At 45.1% G+C, this 20,613-nt stretch overlaps 1 protein-coding gene across 11 annotated transcripts in view; it reads right to left on the reverse strand.

Annotated features, from left to right (window-relative positions):
• SRGAP2 (SLIT-ROBO Rho GTPase activating protein 2) overlaps positions 1–20,613 on the reverse strand; it is a 254,626-nt gene that overhangs the window by 86,941 nt on the left and 147,072 nt on the right. For all 11 annotated transcript variants that reach the window (XM_021003033.2, XM_021003030.2, XM_021003034.2 and 8 more), the window contains exon 5: positions 2,807–2,869. In XM_021003033.2, the coding sequence (XP_020858692.1) occupies positions 2,807–2,869 (63 nt within the window). The remainder of the gene's footprint in view (positions 1–2,806; positions 2,870–20,613) is intronic.

A 20,613-nucleotide genomic window follows, 5' to 3' on the forward strand; every position in this document is an offset into this window, starting at 1 on the left:
GATGCCCAGGCCAGTAATTACTCTTTCCAGTTTTTATTTTTTCCACTGTTTATCCCTACAAACTATGTCCTTTGGCTAAGACCATCACTGAAATTTGAAACTCCAGTACCCCCCTCCTTGAAAAAGAATGGGGAGGGGCACTTGTCCCATGGATCCTTCAGCTCTGCTTTCCTTGCTTATTCTCTGAGGGGATGTGACTGCAGCATGGCTGGAATCCCAGCTTCTCAATTTTAGACAATTATTATCTCATATGGCTGGGATGGGCCATCCCAAACCCATTCCTATCCTTGGGAGAAAACAAGCCTCTGTTCTTTGAAATTTCTAAAGAACGATGCCATTTGTTAGTTCAGATTCTTAAGGAAGGCTGACTGCTCCCCTCTCGTCCTCCCATTATCTGGCTGGAGAAGTGATGCCTGGGGCCTTAGGTGACTCTCCCAGGGTTACTGAACACAGTGAGAGGGTAATGACAAGGCTAGAACTCAGGTCTCCCAGCTTCTATCAGGTGTTCCATCCATCTGGTCCCTCAACCTCTCAGGAAAGGGCACGGGCTCCTCAACTAGCTCTTAGGGAAATTTCTGACTTTGGCCCACGGCAGGCTAGAATAATCTGCATCTGGTTCCGGAGAGCACTATATCCAACCGGCTCTCACTTTTAGGATGAGTGGCTGGGCTCCATAACTTGCACGAAAACATCTGGTCTTCCCAACAGCCAAAAAAACAGCTGGCTAAGGCTGGAGAGAAGAGAGACAGAAAGCAAGAGGCCAGAAAGTTTCTCCCTAAACCAAAGTGGCAAAACCCAGGCTTCTCCTCACTTCAGCTCAAGTTCCACTTACACCCTTTCCCCTACTTCCTGCCAAAAGAAAATCCCAACTTAAACAAATCTCTTCATCATCTCCCATAAGAAGCCATGGACCCACAGGGCAAGGTCAATGGAGTTGGGATGCTCTTTTTCCTCAATTGCCTGTCCTACCAGCCCTGAGCTGGCATCCTGAAGTGAAAACCGAAGGCTTTTTCTATCAGCCATTCAAGTGCTCTTGCCTAGAGTGAGTGGCAAATCAGGAGATTGCCAGGGTTGCTGAATAAAGATATTTTAAATGATTTTTTAAAGGGCTCAGCTACTGAGCAAATACATTGTTTTCTATCTTGGCAAGTATTTTGCCAGGAGGACAGAGTAATAGTTCTTCTTAGTGCCTAGAAGACACTCTAAAAATAAAGGCAGGAGCAAAAAGCTAAATAGACAAAAGGTCCAGGAAATTCATCCAGTCTGAAAATGGTTCACATCAACATGCTTCTATTTAAAAACAAAAACAAAACAAAACAAAAAAAAAACCCAAGAAGCAAAAAGCCAAAAAACCAAAAACTAGCCTTAATTTCAGTTGAGAGAAAAAGGGACTCAGCATCTAAACCTATCATCCAAGGAGACTGTCTCTATCTGTTGGGCTTCCAGGCAGCTGAGTCCACACAGCATTAAGTGGGGAAAAGATCCAAAGCCCAAGGAACAGCAGTGGGGCTACATCTGCTGACTACATTACCATATTTCCTGGCTGAGCAGTCGCCATTCATCATAACAGCCTGAGAGCCCACACCTATATTCTTAGATGAAGAAATAGAATCCTGATTCAACACATTCATTTCAACAAACATTTATGAAATGCCCATGACCAAACAAAGCATTCTGAACTCAAACGCAGCCACTCACGCTTCCCTTGTGCTTTCTATGGAGGATAAAGAAAGCATAACAAATAAAAAAGAAAAGCTGGAAAACCAATCCCCTCCCAAATCAGGATGGGGCAGCCTCAAGGACTGACTCAGAGTACGGGCCTAGCCTGTCTGAAGAAGGGATCTCTGGAAAAGAGCCAAGCTCAGGATTCAGGAACCTGCCCTGCAATTAAGATGTTGTCTGCACAACAACAGTGACTTTGGTTTTGGGGTGTGTGTCCGCGTGTGTGTGTGTGTGTGTGTGTGTGTGTGTGTGTGTGTGTGTGGTTTACAATAATTAAACAATGATGTTAAAACAATAATTAATGAAACACGGTTTGGGAGGAGAGACATACACACACACACACACACACACACACACACACGCATGCATACACAGTGACATGACCTCCCTGGGCATGCAGGAACATGTTTTAGCAACACGCATCACAGCTGAAGTAGATGTCACTTCGGAACCGAACGTCTTCTCTTTTCCTGACTGGCAATAGGTCTCTTCACTGAGACTCCAGCCTTGAGCGTGCAAAGCTCTCTCTCTGTAACTGGCCTCTCACATTAAGGGCTGACCAGGGTCTTTGCCTCCTTCTGCAGAAGTATGCCTAGTCTCAAACTTGCAGTTTCATTTGAGATCTTGTAATGAAGCTCCCCAACCAGAACATGATAATGGTGCAATGCAGCTTGGGATGTACCCCATTAAGCCCAGGGGATCTAGTTTGCTATGAACAAGGTCAATTGTCGTCGGGATATATTTGTTATCCCCTGGGTCCTGGAGGTCCCAGCTTGACTCTAAAAACCATCCCCTATCTCCCCCTTCCCAAATGGAGCCACTGCCAGGATTGACTGTGGGTAAGGGATCTTGTGATGAAAATGGGAAGGTGGATTAGGAGGTGATCTTTTGCTCAATCAAGACTGGAAATGAGAACCAGGAAAGGGAGAAGGGTGGCATTATATGTGTCCAATGGGGAATACGTCCTCAACCCCAACCCCTGAGGCCACAGTCAATTCTGATGCTGGGACATGACTGTAGCAGCAAGCCGCCAAAGGCTTCTTCCTTGTGCTTGACAAAGGGCCAAGAAACCCGCTTGATTTACCGAATACAGCTCGTTCAAGACCTTCATCAAATCATCCTGGAGCTGCTGGCCGACTTCTTTGCTCTGCAACGAAAGAAAAACTCAGGTTAATTGGGAAGTGGGGGGAGGGGGCTGGCAACAAAGGGAAGAGCAATGCAGGCTCTACAAATAACACAGACTCAATTAAGGCCCATTATTTAACCTAGCAAATCAGATAACCACTCCGATCAGACCCAATTATGGTCAGATTACTCAAGGAGTTTTAATAAAATGAAATGTGCCCTTATCCAGGGCAGAGCAGAGGTGATAAGAGTGCAGGGGAAATGGGTTGCAGCCTCTGATTTTTCAGCTGGTCCCTGGGGAGCCAGGCTAAGAGCCACATCCTACCTAGGAACTACTGTTAGGCAGGACTAGCTCTCCCTGCCCTACACTGGGGAGCATTCCAGAGGCCTGGTGAGAGAAGCAGGGCAGGGATGGACTCTAAGGAGCATATAAACACACGAGGATTTCAAATGGACTCATCAACCAATCAATCCATTAACATTTACTAAGTGCCCAGTAACACACCAAACAGTATCCAAAAATGAAACAATCCCTCTTCTCAAAGAGCTTCCAAGCACCCAAAACCAGCTAGGAAAAGTCCTTGAGAAACGGGGCCATGTCTGTTTGCTTGGTTTCAGCTCAGCTCTCAGTATGAGACTGCCAACAACAAGATCTCACAAAGTAATGACTGGCACATGGGCTCATGTAAGACTGAAGGAGTTTGAGAGTTCCCACATATTGCTCATGACCTAGGGCAGATTGTAAGCCCTGGCTATTGCCACACCACATCCCTGCACAGTTCTTTCCAGTGTCTTGTCACTCAATAGTAGTAATAATAATGGCTAACATTTATATAGCACTTTTAAGGTTTACAAAGCACACACACACACACACACACACACACACACACACACACACGACAAACACAATCTCACTTGATTTTCACAACAATCTTGTGAAATAGGTGCTATTGTTATCATCATTTTATAGACTGACTTACTCAGGGGCCACATAGCTAGTGTCTGCAACAGGATTTGAATTCAGGTCTTCCTAACTCCACATTTAACATTCTATGCACTGTGCCATCTAGCTGTCTGACTTGAAATATCATGTCCCCTTCTTTATGGCTCATGGGCAGCACCCGTCTCCTTACCCATAGGCTCTCAAGACACCCTCTGACACACACACACACACACACACACACACACACACACACACACTTTCCCAACATGTACTATATTTGATCCCAAGGGATAGTACAAATGATTCAGAGCTAGGAGAGACATAGATCGTGTAGTTGAAGCTTTTTATGGTTCAGAAGAGGAAAGATGGAAGCCTGGGGAGTTTCAGTGCTTTGCTGAAGGTCATACAAGCATCTACTCACTATAGAAATGGTAGGTATTCCTGAGTGATACAGATTAATGAAACTCTATTTTGTATTGATCAGAGTTTTTCACCCTTATTAATGACTGTGCCAAACTCAAGCTTCCCTGAATTGCAGATCATATCCAACTATTTGCTGAATTTCTCCAGGGCTTAGTGCTATCTGGCTATGGTGTCTTCTTTTAAAAAAAAAAAGGCCTTGTAAGCCATTAGTCATATATGTCAGTTTCCATTGCTAGTGTTTTTCAGGAAAAGGAGAAGAGGAAGAGAGCTTAAGGCCTTAAGTCCCATTCAGACAGAAAGAAGCCAACTAGGAATCCTTGCATACCAAATTACATTCTCCTTTCAGATGGTGATCAAGCTTTCAGGTCCAGGATGGCAGCAGACCATGGAAATCAGGTCTAGAGTTCTACTACCACATTACTACAAGATTTTCCACTTATAACTCTCATCTCTTCTTCATTTATTCTTCCAACATACTAGGGAAGCACTTGGTTATGTAGAAGGTAGCTTATGTATCAGAACTTTTCTATATGGGCATTTATAAAAGAAGAACATGAAAGAAAGGAAAGGAGGAAGGGAGAGAGAAGGAGAGAAGAAGGGAGAGAGAGGAGAAGAGAGGGAAAGGGAGAAAAGGAAGGAAGTAAAAACCACATTTTCTGTACTGAGTGCTTAATGCCAAATTCAGGGTAACAGGAGATGAGACAGGTTGGCATTGTATTAATAGGTCCAGTGAAGAGAAAAGTCCTCAATTCATCTGTTCTGCCAGCTTCTTATTTTTCTTTTAAAAAAACAAACACATATACACACAGAGAGAAACACCAGATCTTAACAGTGCCTCTCCCACTGATGGTTAAATATTACCCAGCACACTCTCAGCATAGCTTAGCTCCCAGACAGAGGATACTCCTGGCAGAGGGAGCTGCCCTGTGAGCCAGGAACATGGCAAGTCATGACCCTGACTTCCTTTATTCATTAGGTAGAGCGTTCTTTTCAAATGGCATTAGAAAGGAGGCATCACATGGTGTAATAAAAAGAGTGCAAGACCAGCACTTAGGAGGGGCCCTAGGTTTGCATCTCACCCGGGACACCTACCAGTTATAGGACCCAGCTCTGCGGCTGACTGTGAATGTGCTTTGGCATAAGTCTCTTAACCACTCAGTTTTTCCATCTGCAAGGGAGGCTGGACAAAGACCTCTTCCAGCTCTAAAATTCAATGACTCTGTATGATCTGCTGCCAGGATTCACTAGTCAATGTTGCTTTATCAACTGATTTACTTCTCAACACTGCAGTGGGAGGCAGCAAACAAGTTTCCTTTGCTTGTCAAGTAGGAAGGCCTCAGGAAGGTCTTTTCAGGCTTGCATTTCTATTGTTTCTATCATTCTTCCAAGGGTCTCAATCACTAGAATAAGCTACATAACTAGATGTCTCATATCTATGAGAGGTCCTGGCATGGCAGAACCAAATGCTGGAGGAATTAGAAAGCCCTGGGTTTAAATCCCTCCTCAAATGCTTACATGCTTTGTGACCCTGGGCAAACCACTTAACCTCTCTGATCCTCAGTTTCCCCATCTGTGAGTATGGATGAGAACAGCACCTACCTCAGAGGGCTGTGGTGAAGACAAATGAGATAAGGTGTGTAAAGCGCTCTGTACACTTTAAAGCCCTATCTAGACTGTGAATCTCAATCACAAACATCGTTATCTCCAGCCTGGGGAAGGGAAGCAAGCTTGACCAAGTGACTCACCCATCTGCAGCCACAGAGTCAGAGGCAGGGTCAGGACAGGAACCACAAGTATCACTTCCCACCCTATCACTCTCCTGGCCTCATGGGCAGCTGCCCTTGACGAGGTCCCGGCCACCTCTTGCCAGCTCCTTTTTTTACAGCAGGGGTTACAGGAAAAGGATTCTGTTCCTTCTATCCTGTTATTCAAGCCTGTGGCTCACAAAATTAAGCCCAACAGTAGAGTGGAAGAAAGAAAGGAAAAAAAAAGAAGTGGAACCAACAAAATCTCAGTGAAGTGGGGGGGTAGATGTTTGCTTTTGTGTCCGAGCTACTTGGGGGAAGAACCTTCCCCAAGATGATCCCTGTTTATGTGAACAGACTGCCGGAGCAACCATGTCTTACTGCTTTCCTTCCTCAGTCCCCCATAGAATAGTGACAGGGCTGGGCTGGGGAATGCTCAGGTAATTCTAACCCGGGGAGAAGCAAGCCTGCAGTAGTCAGGGAGCAATTCTAACACAGGGAGGAAGCAGCCAAAACCTCTTCTTTCTCAGATGATAAAGGGAGGGCACTGCAGTTTGCTAGAACAAAAATCTTAGATTTGTACATTTGGGGGGAGCCTCCATCGGCTTCCCTCCCCCCAGTTCTGGAGTCAGGCTTCTGTGTTGGTCACAGCTGAGGGTCGGAAAAAGAAGTTGCAAGGGGACCCCACCCAAAGACAAGAGGGGTATTTATTGCCCATTGCCCCTCCCAACAAAACCTGCTGAAGCCTTGTGTATAACACAATGGATGCTGCAAAGCCCTTTTCCTTCCCCATTTAAAAAAAAAAAAAAAGCAAGGAGATATTGGGGAGAGAAGAAAAGGAGGAGAATAAACAGAACTGTCTTTGTGTGCTATCGCGCAACATGCATCTCTTTTCTTTTTAAAACTTCTTGGAAGAGAATGAGTCATCTAAACATTGTAGAAAACCAAAAAGAAGGAGGGGAAAAATTACTTTGGGCAAAATTCTTTTTTGAATGTTTTTGTAGTAACCTTAGCCTGGAAAATAAAAGAGCCTAAATTTAGAGCTGAAGATGTGGAATATTTAACAATGCTCATTTTGAGGGACAGGAAGTGAAATGATGTGGACACACCAGAGTCTTTTATTCTGAAACTCACAAGTGTTGGGCCAGTTCTGGCCAAGCGCAGGCCTTGGCCTGCGCCACTCCGCTCATTGCTGAGGTGTGGCTGGCTGACTGGGAGGCTCCTGTTCATCTGTGTGCGCTCTTATAGAACCAGCGAGGGGCCTAACTCCGCTCGGGGCCTACCTCCCAACTCCCACACTCTCCCAGGAGTTCTGCAGCCTCCTTCGATAAAGTCTGTGTTTTGCCTTTCTTTGTATCCCCATAGGGCCTGACACTTAGTAGGTGCTTAATAAATGTTTATTGACTGATTCAGTATTGCCTTTTGTCTATTTTCGTAAAACAGAAAATTTTATAACTGCTCTGAGAGACAGGTATGAGGCTTCCCTAAGGAAAAAGTAAAAACATGTACATGGGGGAGAGGGAGGGGAAAACAAGTAAAAATAGTGAAAGCTGAAATTTCTGTAGAACTTGAAGGTTGATAAAGTGCTTTACAACTCATCCTTACATATAAACAACTCTGTGAGGCTCTCCTACTGTCACAGCGTCACAGACCTGAAGCTAGAAAGGACCCCAGAGATGGTCTAGCCCACTTCTTCATTGGAGGTCCAGAGGCAGTAAATGACTTTCTCACTGTGACAAGTCCCCTAAGTGTCAGAGGCAGGATCTGAACACAGGTCTTTCAGCACATACCACATTCTTTCTATTAGAGAGAGAGACTTACTTTCTCATCATTCAGATATATTAGACAGTGGCTGAGCAACTGGGAACTACTGGGTGAGAAACTAAATACAGGTGAAAGCTCTCTATTAGATAATTCAATTCAGCTCAACCAGCATTAATTAAGCATCTCCTGTGGCATGGCAGTGTGCTAGACACTTGGGATACGAGCACAAAATGAAGCACAGGCCCTGTGTACATTCTACTGGGGGAATTCAACCTGTACTTTGCTGCTGTTCACTTGCACCCCATTTGGAGTTTTCTTGGCAAAAATAGTTTGCCATTTCTTTCTCCAGCTCATTTTACAGATGGGAAACTGAGGCAAACAGGGTGAAGTGACTAGCTCAGGGTCACACAGCTAGTAAGTGTCTGAGGCTGGACTGCAGGCCTGGTGCTCTGCGGGGCCCATTTCCTCGAGTGCATTTGTTTCTATCCATGAACCATTTCAAGAAGGGATTTCCCTGTGCTCTGGAATGTGTGCACTGTTAAACTTGGTAAAGCATGACATGAGCCCGTTCCCCTGGGAGTGAGCTCCATTCTCTGGCCTGACAGTTAGTGTGCTCTGTGTACTTGCAGGCCTGCCTTCCCTGATTCTCAGAGCTGTGAGCCATTAGTCAGCCAGAAGCTCTTATCACACAGTCCAGCCAAGACTGTTCACGACCACCAGCACCACTGTGGGTCTGTACTTTGCGGGGAAAGGAGACAGGAAGAGGCAGCAAAGGGGGCCAATTCCTCCCTGGCTTATGGTGTCCTGCTTTTAGGTTCAGGCAGTTGGCATTTCTACCTCTTGGGAATGGCCAGATGTAGGCTACACTCTGCCCAGAGTAGCCACTCTGCTTGGGGAGTGTGCGTCACTGCTGGGAAAGGGCAAATAAAACCCTCCAACTGGACTGTCTTTTAAAGCCTACATTGTCTCCTTTCCCAGAATGATGGGCTCTTGGGTGGGGGAGTCAGCCGCCACGAGTTCTGTGGTGCTCCACTATCCCTCCCTGGGGAAGGCAATTTTGGAGCCAGGAGCTGATGTCTCCAGTGCCCAGAATTCTTCTGGGATGAACATTTCTTGCTCTCAGGGTCATCTCAGGGGCTCAGTTACCTCAGAGAGCATAAGACTTGGAACTGGAAGAATACTTAGAAATCATGTGGTCCAAGACCCTCCTTTCACAGATGAGGTTACACAGGTGGAGAGCCTTACCAGGAAGAAGAGCAAAGCCTGGATTCAGACTCAGTGCTCTTTCTTCTACCTTGAGTCGCCCACCATCACGTCCTAGTCCTAATGGCCCACGGGCTAACCAGACTGAAAGGGAAATGACATACTTGGGAGCGTGAAGGTCCTTGGATGGGCACAAAGACAGGCTGGGACACTGAGACTGATAAGAAAGAGAAAAGTCAGAAAAGCAACCCAAGAACACAGCTCTCCCAGCGACCGGAGAAGATGAGGAATCCTTGGCTTGGCAGTGGAGGGAGGAGGCTAGGGAGGAACGGGAAGGACCCCAAAAGCATGCCTCGGGTTTGCTGCAGCACGGGAGAGGGAGGAGACATCCTGTGGTTCCCCTGGTGGGGGCTGGAGGAGGCTGGGGGCCAGGAGGTAACAGAGCTCATCTGAAAGCTGGGAGTGGAACGCCAAAAAGAGGAAGATGGCCTGGTAGGAAGCAGAGCAGCAGCAGCGCCAGCCCAGGAAATGCCTGGGGCACCAGGAAAACTGCTGATTAAATACTTTAAAGAAGAGGAACCAGGAGCAGGGCAGTCAGAGGAGGGGCCTCACATGTTTAGATGCCCCTGGAGCTGGCTGGTAGAGAATCCTCCTGCAAGACCAGGCCAGAGGAGGAGAGGGGAGGGGAGTAAGGACTCCAGATGGGCTAAATGTGTGAGTTTTTAGACCCCCGCCTCATCCCTAGGGGCCAAGAGAGAGAACCAGGGGAAGCAGAAAGCCACACAGGACTGCTCAGAGCTACTAGTGACCACGCCCTATCTGGTTGAGTCTCGGGAGAAATGGGATCAGGTTTCTTCAGCAAAGGGAAGGCAGCATCCAGAGCTGGGGGATGGAGGAGCAGCATATACTATCTCCTATATTATAGATTATATGTATTATATATATTATATATGATATTATAACCTGTTGCCCAAGCTCCCTGACTTAGGCATGTGTTCCTTGAGGATATGGACTGTGCAGGGGACCCATGACAATTAAAAAGTATAGAAGCAGACTTAGGGTCTGAGGATTTGGGTCTGATTCCTCGCTGTGTTATCTACTAGTTAGCTGGGCGGCCAAAGGTGAGTCACCTCATCTACTGAAACCTCACTTATCTCAACTGTAAAGTGGGCGATGAGAATGCTTATATAATCACATGCTTTTGAGGTAAGAGGAACCTTAGGGATCATCCAGTTCGAGATCCTCAACTACAGATGGGGAAACTGAGGGCCAGAGAGGTGAAGAGGCATGTCCACAGGCCCACGCTGTCCCACAGCTGGATTCTTATACCACTTGTCCCACAAGATTGTGGTGAGGAAAGTGCTTTGTAAACATTAAAGAGCTATATAAATGTGAGTCATTCAGCTGCTCAATAAAAATCTATTGAATGAATAAACAAACGGAGACCAGAGTCATGCTAGGTTGTTGTCTTTATGGCTTAGACCCTCCCAGCTCCCAGGACAGGGTGAGCTGGGATTCCTGTTCATACAAAGGCCCCTCAGAGGGAAAGATAAACCTGAGGCTGTAATCACAGCTCCTCGTTACATCCCGTGGCACTTTTCTGAAACCACAAACCACCAAGGAGATAATGGGGTAAGGGTGGGGGAGGCTGTAGCCATGCACTAATTACAAGCATCTCTGAAAAGTGCATTTATGACACAGCACCCCACATCAAACAAATCTCAGGGGGCCACTGGTTACCCAGAAGGTGACCAGAACAAGTTCTCCAGAATCTCTACAGTGCTTCAGGGTAGATGTGGATGAGCGTCTTGGAGCTCTCCAAAATCACTCCAGCTCTCCCATCAGTCAAAAAGCTCCTACTGTGTGCAAAGCAGGGTGCTAAGTGCTGGGGACATAATGACAAAGAATGAAATTTACATTCTCTGGAGGGCGGAAGAGACAGAAAGAGAGAGGTGGGGGAGAAAGAGAGAGAGAGAGAGAGAGAGAGAGAGATACAAGGATATGCAGCATGACTACAAAACCAATACAAGTTAGGCAGGGCAGTAATACCTAGCATTTATATAATCACCAGCATTTATTTAATGCTTTACGAATTGGAAAGCACTTTACAATTAATTATGACCTCATTTTATCCTTAGAACAACCCTGAGAGGTAGGTGCTATTGTCACCCCCATTTTACAGATGAAGAAACTGAGTCAGGCAGAAGTTAAGTGACTTGCGCTCAGGGTCGCACAGCTAGTAAGTGCCCAAGATCAAATGTGAACTCAGGTCTTCCTGACTTCACTGAGCTATCTAGCTGCCCTAGCCGTTGGAGGGATCAGGAAAGGTTTTGGGTAGAAGGTGGTGCCTGGGGTGAGTGCTGGAGGAAGTAAAGGATTATATGAGCCAGAGGTGAGAAGGGAGTTCATTCCAGGAATGCAGGATGGCTAGCACAAAGTCATGGAATAAATGAATGAATGAATAAATGAAAAAGCATTTATTAAACGTTTACTTAGCCAGGCAGTAGATTACCATGTGTAAAGAAAAGAGAGAAGGCCAATTAGCTGAACTATAGATAAGAGTACAGGACAGGAAGAGGTTAATAAGGTAAAAAGCTTTTTAAAAAAAATCACAGATTTAGAGCTAGAGGTACCTCAGTGGTCATCGAGTCCAGGGCTCCTTAAATTTTTCCCACTTGAGACCCCTTCAGTGCTTCTTAAACTGTTGAGTCGGATTGTGGGCTGCAACCCACAGTTTAAGAAGTGTTGAACTCCTTCTATCATTTCAGAGATGAAGAAAACAATGGGCCAGGGAGAGGAAGGGACTTGACCAAGGTCACACAAGTGATACGCTGCAGAGCCAGGTTTTGACTCCAAGCCGGGAGCTCCTTCCATTGCACAATTCTGGCTTAGGGTGAGTTCCCTGATTTTTAAGAAAAGTCTAAAAATGCTGGTCTCCAATAGATCCCCAATCCCCTAAGCCCATAACTGTCAGTGCAGAAAGGAGAAATGGGGAGTAGAGGATGAGGTTTGCAACAGAATGCAGAAATGGAAGAGGGCACAGATGGGGTCTTGTGGGAGATGAGAAGTCTCTTTAAAGCACAGCTGCATGTGTATGAGGGGGGAAGGGCAGTGCTGCTTGAACCAGCCATTCCAACAAACCATTTGGAGCAGAGGTTTCTGGCCTTTTTCGTGTCATGGACCCCTCTGGCAGTCTGGTGAAGCTTAGGTTATTAAGAAGCTTCCTTCTTAAATGTGGTTTTAGAATAAATGAAAGAAATGCTTAATTTCATTTAGGACTTAGTGAAAATAAGTGTAATTTTTCCCCCCAATCTTAAGTTCATGGATGCCATGGGTCTTATGTTAAGGATCCCTGTTTTTGAGGCTCCAGATAGTAATAACTGAACTAATATATCACTGAACAGAAGACAACCAGGTGACATAATGGATAGTGCTGGGCCTAGAGTCAGGAAGACCCAAGTGCAAATCTGGCCTCAGATTATGTGACCCTAAGCAAGTCACTTCATCCTGTAAAATGAGCTGGAGAAGGAAATGGCAAACCACTCCAGTATCTTTGCCAAGAAAACCCCAAATGGGGTCCCGAAGGGTTGGACATGACTGACCTACGCCTGGGGGTGAACAGCATGAGTAGGGGGAGCCAGGGGCATGAGTTCAGAGTGGAGAGACCAGTTGAGATTGTAGGAAGCAGTACAGGGGTCTGGGTTTTTCTCCCCTTCTGTTTTCATTGGGAAATGTTAATGATGCTAAAGCTAGATCTGGCCTCAAAATGCCCCAGGGAATCCTGGCTGACCCAAATCCCATTTCCCAATTAAAAGGTGCCCGGCAGTGGGCACTGGGACCTGGCCGTCACAATGCTCCTTCTTCCTCATTTAGTCCTCCTGATTGTTTTTTTTTCCTGAATAGTTCTCAAATATTTCCATTCTTCCTTCCCAATCTTAATTGGAGCCTGCCCTTCCTCAGTCTGGATTGCCCCTAGAAGCTCCACCACTGGTCTTCCTGCTTCTCATCTCATTTTCCTTCAGTCCATCCTAGACACCATGGCCAGACTGACATTCACAAAACAGTGCTGCTGTGTGAATCATGCAACTTCCCTGCTCCTTTTTGGGCAGGGAGTCAATTAAATAACTTTCATTTTTAAAATGTTAATAACTCCCCCTCGCCTTCCAAATAATATCTAAACTCTTTAGGCTAGTGTTCAAGGCCCTCCACAATCTAGACATAACTTACATATCTAATGCCCCCTTCCTATAGGAACTCAAGTTCGGCCCTTTGACTGAATCCAAACTTCACAGAACAAATCTCCTTAATAAAGGGATTTGTTCTGTAAAACTTGGATTCAGTCAAAAGGCCGAACCCAAGGACCTAGAAGGCCACAGGTTCCTCACCATACTTTCACACTCCTGTAACTTTGTTATTATCATCCCCCTGGCCTAAAATATACTCTGATCCTTTCTATCTGTTGAAATTCTACTCATCCTTCAAGACTCCAGTTTTTAGCACAGTGCCAAGCATATAGATGGTGTTTAATAAATGCTTACTAACTTCACCTAACTCAGCTCAAACCCCACCTGCTCAGATGACAATAACAGAGGTTCTCTGATCCCAAATCTGACTCTCTTTCCACAGAATAATACTGCTTTATATATTGCCTAATATTGTAGTAATTTTTAATTTATAGGCAGCAGCTGCTGCTGCTGCTGCTGGTGGAGGTGGGCAGAAATGGATAGAGCACTAGGATCTGAGTTCAAATTCAGCCTCAGATACTTACTAGCCGTGTGACCCTGGGCAAGTCACTAAACCAGCTTGTTTCAGTTTTCTCAACTGTAAAATGAGAGGTGATAATAATGGCACCTGTTACCCAGGGTTGTTGTAGGGATCAAATCAGATAATATTGGTAAAAAGCTCTCGGCACAGTAGGTGCTATATAAATGTTTCTCCCCCTTTCCCACTTTTTCCCATACCTTCATGAACCATCTCCTATGAGCTTCATAGGATCTGTCCTAGAGGGCAGTCATCTCACCCAAACTAAATTCCATCGCTTTAATAACTATCCTTCCAGGGATGTTATGTGGTTGAAAGTCATAGAATACTACAGTGTCTAAAAAACTGAAACTCAGGATCACCCAAAGAGCAGTGGGGAAGCACATAGGAGAACAAGCAGAATGCAGGACATTATGAACAACATTTTGAAGGAGCTGTGGTTTTAAAGCTATCTGTCATCAGAGAAATGTTATGACCAGGAAAAATGGGGGCCTGATAACAAAGTAAAAGCAAGAGAATACAAGGGATGCCCCTAGCATGTTGGGGTATTAATGGACAAGAGCCAAACAGGATGGGCAGGCCCAGATGGGTTATGACCAGATGAGTTATGAACAGCCTTGTTAGGGACAAAACCTTGCCTACTTCTGCCAAAGGCACCATCATCTTTCCAGTGTCTCAGGTTCATAAACTCAGCACTCCCCTGGCCTCCCCACAGTCCATCACCCCTCATACCCAAGGGGTCACCCAGTCTTGCCATTTCTTTTTTTTTTAAGGCAATTGGAGTTAAGTGACTTGCCCAGGGTCACACAGCTAGTAAGTGTCATATTTGGTCTGAGGCCAGATTTGATTTTTTGTTTTTGTTTTTTTGCTTGAGGCCAGATTTGAACTCAGGTCCTCCTGACTTCAGGGCTGGTGCTCTATCCACTGGGCCACCTAGCTGCCCCCTCAGTCTTGCCATTTCTACATTCACAGTGTTTCTCTCTTCTGACTCCCCTCCACCTACACAGTTACCACTTCAGTTCAGGCTCCCATGACGCTTGCCTCCCAAATGGTTTCCACCTCAGACTTCTCACTCCAGTCCATCTGATACATGCTTCTGAAGGAATTTTCCTTAAGGGAAGATCTGACCCTGTGATTCCCCTACCCAATCAACTCCAGTGACTTTCTACTGCCTCAGAGATAAGATTATAAACTCCTCTTTAGCTTTCAAAGTCCCATACAATCCAACCCCAAACTAGCTGGGCCCCAAACTCTCTTTCCAACATTATTGGATACTAATCCTTTTCCCACACTCTCAATCTGGCCTTCTCTTCATTCCTCACTTACAATAGTCCAGTTCCCATCTCCCTGTCTTTGAACTGGCTGCCTCTTTCCTTATTTCTGCTTCTGAGGGTCCCTACCTCTTCCTTTAAGGTGCAGCTCAGGCACCATCTTCTGCATGAACGTTCTGCCAGTTCCCCAACTGCTAGTGCCCTTCCTCCCAAAACACCTTGTACTCAACTAATATATGTGTTAACTTTATGTTGTAAATAGTTTTATATGTACTTGTTGTCTACCCCATTAAAATATAAAACCTTTGAAGAAGGGATTGTTTCACTCTTCATACTTATACCCCCAGCACTTAGCACAGTGCCTGACACATAGTAGGTGCTTAATAAAGAGTTGATTGACTAATTGAGATCATAATGGAACATCTACCATAGTGGCTAGCCCAAGGCCCTACATAAAGAAGGGTCCCAGTAAAAATGTGTTAACTAGAAGATTAGGATGAAAAGACCGCAGACTTGAACATAAAAAAATGTGAAATATTAAGAGTACAGAAGAATCTCTTTGATGTATGAGCATTTAAATCCTCAGTTATATCTTGCTGAAAAAGCTGTTTTTATTGTTTCAAAGAAAACCACATAGGTACAAACTGGAAATGTAAAGTGCTAGAATATCAGTCCTAGTTAATAAACATTTATTAAGCACCTACTATGTGCCAGGCACTGTGCTAAGTGCTGGGGATACAAATACAAAAAGAGAAAGACTGCCCCTGCCCTCAAGGACCTTACAATCTAATGGGGGAAGACAATACACAAATGGAGGCTGGGAGAGAGGGAGGAAGAAGAGAAGGCACCCAAGTGGGACGCTGGCAAAGAAGTCAGTCAGAGAAGTCCCAGAGTAGTGAGTGCAGCCAGGTGAGAAACAAGATGTCTAAACTGAGCTCTCTCCTTAAATGATGATGAAAGAAGGAAATCCACATGGTAAATCTCAACATTCTCCAGGAAGCGGGACAGTCCAAAGAGCCAACTGGCCATGGTCTGTTCTGAGACACACTACCCAAAGCAGGGCCAGCACCCAGCCAGGCTACGGGATTCATCAGCGACCTGCGCTGCTCTTCCTGGGATGCCACTAACCCGTCTTGTCCTTGATTCCATCTGAGCCCTTGGGGGGTCAGTAGGAGGCTGAACACAGCCTGAATGACAGTGGAGGGAGCCGTCTGGGGGGCACCACGCTGACATCCTGCCTTCCACAGCACAGTCAGCGTTCTTCCTGGGGAGTCCTGCAGGGAAGGGCTAGAAAGAAGCTGAGGACAATGGGGGCTTCTAAAAGGGCTACTGGGCCCACAAGAGATGGGAAGGGCAGAGGAGCAAGGACTGGACACCCAGGAGAAGGAAAAACTGCCTTGCTCCCCATTTCTGGAGGAACAATAACGCTAAGGTTGCCTGTTAGAGTTATGGGAGAATGACGGGAGCAGCAGCTTTCCTGCATGCCAGCTAAATGGTGTTAGCATTTTCAGGCTCATATCAATAGTCAGGCAGCGCAAGAGAGAGATGCACTGAATGTGCCCCTGTTCCCTGCCCCTGCTCCCAGCCCACCCCCCAGCAAGCACACAGCCAACAGTGGGGACAATCAAACTGTGTCTCTGGCATGTGGAGTGTTACAGGTCATGGCCACACTTCACTAGAACATTCATTCTTTGAAGGCCTAGCCGAGCTCCTCAAAACTCCCTTTGTGTCCGGGTGCATTTCTGCCTCTTTGACGCTAATTTAATCAAGACATTCTCCAAGCTTTCAGATGAGGCTCCCATGGTGGTTCCGCATTCCTCGAGGCATTAGGGCTTCAGCAGCCAGCTTTGTTGGGGTGATGATCAGCAAGGCAAGCGAGAGGATGGGGTCAGAGTGTCTAAGCTAGAGCGTGCCAAACTTTTGTTTGAGCCCTTGGCATTGGAGGGGACTGGGCTTACCAGGCATTCTACACCCATTTATTAACTCTATGTATCCCTCAGACATGATAAACATTTTCCTAGACAAGTATGCCGACCCTGAACGAAAAATAGAAGAGGACCTTTAGCTTGAGCTCCATATTCTGAATTCCATAGCACAGTCCGTAGAAGCCTGAATGATGATGAATAAGACCATTGCCCAGGAGTGGGTCTGATCCCTTTTCTTCCAGCCCCCACTCTCTTTTCCCTCTATGATTTTACAAATCCCGAAAACTCCCATTGTCTCACTCAAGAAGAGACTGGCCTCCAAAGCCAAATCCAAGCTGCTTCTTGAAAGTACAGTCTTTCCAGCGCACTGCCAACAGCCAGGAAAGATGCTACTGAGAATTCAAAAGGCTTTAGAGCAGCAACTAGCTCCAAGATGAAAATAGTTAAGAGAAAGGAATACATTTCAGTCAAAAGTACCTGAACGTCCTATCCCAATGAATTATAACACGCTCTGCACTTATAGAGTGCTTTATCAAATGTCACCTTCTACATGAAGCCTTTCCTGATCTCCCCAGCTGCTAGGGCTCCCCATCCCTCCCCCCATTACCTGGCATTCATTTTGTATGGAGTGACAGGTACAGAATCTATGATTGCCAGTTAGGAGACTCACCAGCACCTTCTTTGCAGGTTAGGGCCTCACAAAGCTGCCTAGAACACTGGAAGGTTAATTGTCCAGCATCCCACAGCCAGTATATGCTGGGATTCAGGTTCTGCTGACTCCCAGACCAGATCCATGTCCACTAAGCCACACTGCCTCTCGTTTTGTCTATCTATCTATCTCTATAAGAGTATGTATATATATATACACATATTATAAACATATTATATATTTATATTTACGTATCTATGAATATATATTTATATATTATATATATATATACATGTGTCTGTGTAATATATACATACACACGCGCACCTAGCTATATCCATGGATCTCCCCAGCCCTGGTCTCTGTTGAACTCCAGTCCTGAATCGCCAACTGTCTACTGGGCATTTTGAACTAGATGTCCCATAAGCATTTCAGACTCAGCATATCCAAGACAGGTTGGGGAGTGCACAGGGTGTCAGTCAGCCAGCAAAGAAGTATGACTCCTGACTTAGACACTTAACTGACTGTGTGATCTTGGGCAAATCACTTAACTTCAGTTTGCCTTAGTTTCCTCATCTGCAAAATGGAGACAATAATAACCCTACCTCAGGGTTCTCGTGAGGATCAAATGAGATAATATATGTAAAGTGCTTTACACACTTTAAAGTGTTAGAGAAATTCTAGCTTTTATTATCACACACCCTCAATCCCCCCTTCTTCTAAACTTCTTATTATTGAGTATTTTTGGCACGAAGCTACTATGCTACTTCTGCATTCAACAGCGGGGCTAGCATTGACGTCTGGAAAACGACTCTCGCATTGGCTCTGGTCTCAAGGGAGCCTCGTAATTCTCTACTTCATTGAGGTTCAAGCTGGATGAATTATAAACCTCCTAAAGCTCCATCGCATGAAGAAACCCTGCTGCATCCTTCAGAACAAAGACTTGTAGCCTGACTGCTGATTTTCACTCCAAAAGGACTAACTACAGTGCAGGGCTCAATCCACAGGGAGCAGCAGCCCTGCTCTCCACCCAGGCTTGAAGGGGCTTGAAGCAGGGACTCTGTACAGCCCTGAGCTAGGCAGTATCCAGCCAGAGGCCACTGTTCTGATCACATCATTACATCTGACCCGGGGAGAAAGCCCATCCAGTGTGTCAGGAATCATCTGCTCCGACTACAACACCTTTTTAAATCTCCGGGACCCAGGAGGTGATATGCACTGATAACTTTGATAATGCAAGGAGGTACAATTAATTTCTATCCCTCTTCTCCATATACTATTCTGTGAAGGGGACTAGAAGGGCAGAACAAAATTCCACTGAGGCTTCAGCCTACAGCTCCTATGCAGACGGACCACTTAGCATTCAGCATGCAAGACTTCCTCCCACCTTCTGCTGGGAAGGTGTATAGTTGGAAGGCATAGGGAGTAATCATTGTGTGTCTCTAGGCATGGGGGTAGGAATGGAGAAAAGAAGACAATATTTGATATCCACCAAATGGAAAGTAGAATAAAAATTACCATGAATAACTACCTTGTTTCAAAAAAAAATCTTCCTTTTATTTTTTAAACTGGGTATGAAGTTTTGCAAAATAAATGTATGGATGTAAAGTTGTTTCTCTTATTTATCTGATCAGCAATCTTTTAGCATTCCTTACTAAAGTGAAAATTTGTCTCTCCAAAGTTTTCTTAATTCGCCATTTCATTTTTAGTTTCACAATAGCCTTGGGAAGAAGGACTCTGAAAATCTGCCAATTCATAGACTTTAGAGGCCTTATAGGTCTTTCAGTCTAACCATTTCATTTTATAGATGAGAAAACTGGAGCCTAGAGAGGTTAAGTAACTAACTCAAGGTTACACAGTTTGGAAATTGCAAAATGAAAATTCAAATTTGGGTCTGATGACTCAAATTTCAGGCATCTTCCACTGTATCACATTTCCCCTTTCCCTTCCTTCTGCCACCATGCTAGTAGTGCTGGCCTACATTATTTCTCACAAGGATTACTGTAATTCTCAACCAACCTCTCAGCCATCTGTTTATCTTCTAAATGTTAGTGAATAATATCCACCAGATTAATCTTCTGAAATGATGACTTTTCAACACGGTACTTTCTTGCTAAAAAATAGTCAACTCTACCTACAATCCAAACTCCTCAGATAACCAGTGCTTCAAGGCTTTCCACAATCTAGCCTCAGCTTAAATTTCCCAACTCCATTCCCTACTACCATCCCCACAAAAACCCTCTGCCATAATAGCCACTTCAGTCTCCTTGTGGTTCAATCGATAGGCCCTGGGGGGCAGTAATTCAATTCAATTCAATATATAGTTATTAAATCCCTAAGATATGCTGGCACTATGGGACAGACTCTGAGGACACAATGATCAACCATAAGACGGACCCTACCTTCAAGGGACTTGCAGTCTAATGGAGAGATAAGATAAAAGATGATAGATTTACAGCAAGAAAGGAACTTAGAGACATCTGGGGCAATCCCTTCATTTTACTGAGGAGGAAATTGAGGCCTAGAGAGGTTAAAATGGCTTGTTAAGGTCACACAAATGATAGGTGGAAACGTGGAGGGGATTTACTCCAGGCACAGAACATTACCCATTTAAATGCACAGAAGTCAGAGTGAATGAAAGAATGAATAAGCACTTATATACACAGTATGTGCTAGGCATTGTGTTAAATGCTGGGGATATAAATCCAAAAGTACCTTAGTCTCCATTCTCAAGGAAATTAGGTTTTAATAGCAGACAACACAAATATGGAAGCGATGGCCAGGAAAGGGAATGTCTGGGGAGTCAAAGGAATGGCAGATTGATCCACAGGGCAGTCAATTGATATGCCCTTTCCAGAAACAATGGTTGTATGGCAGGGTAGTGATGACTGGAAGGACAAGATCTGGAAACAGAGAACAGCCCAGTTTGGCTGGAACACATAAAATGTGAAGAGGAATACAGTGAAATGAAGCTGGAGCCAGATTATCAAAGGTCTTGAATCCCAGGCTGAAGTTAAATTTTACTCTGCAGTAAATGGGAGCCAAAGAAGATTGACACCAGGGAATTTTCCATTTCAAAGAG

Source organism: Phascolarctos cinereus, unplaced genomic scaffold (genome assembly GCF_003287225.1).
Source record: "Phascolarctos cinereus isolate Bilbo 61053 unplaced genomic scaffold, phaCin_HiC Scaffold_5;HRSCAF=322, whole genome shotgun sequence".
NCBI classification, from domain to species: Eukaryota; Metazoa; Chordata; class Mammalia; order Diprotodontia; family Phascolarctidae; genus Phascolarctos; species Phascolarctos cinereus.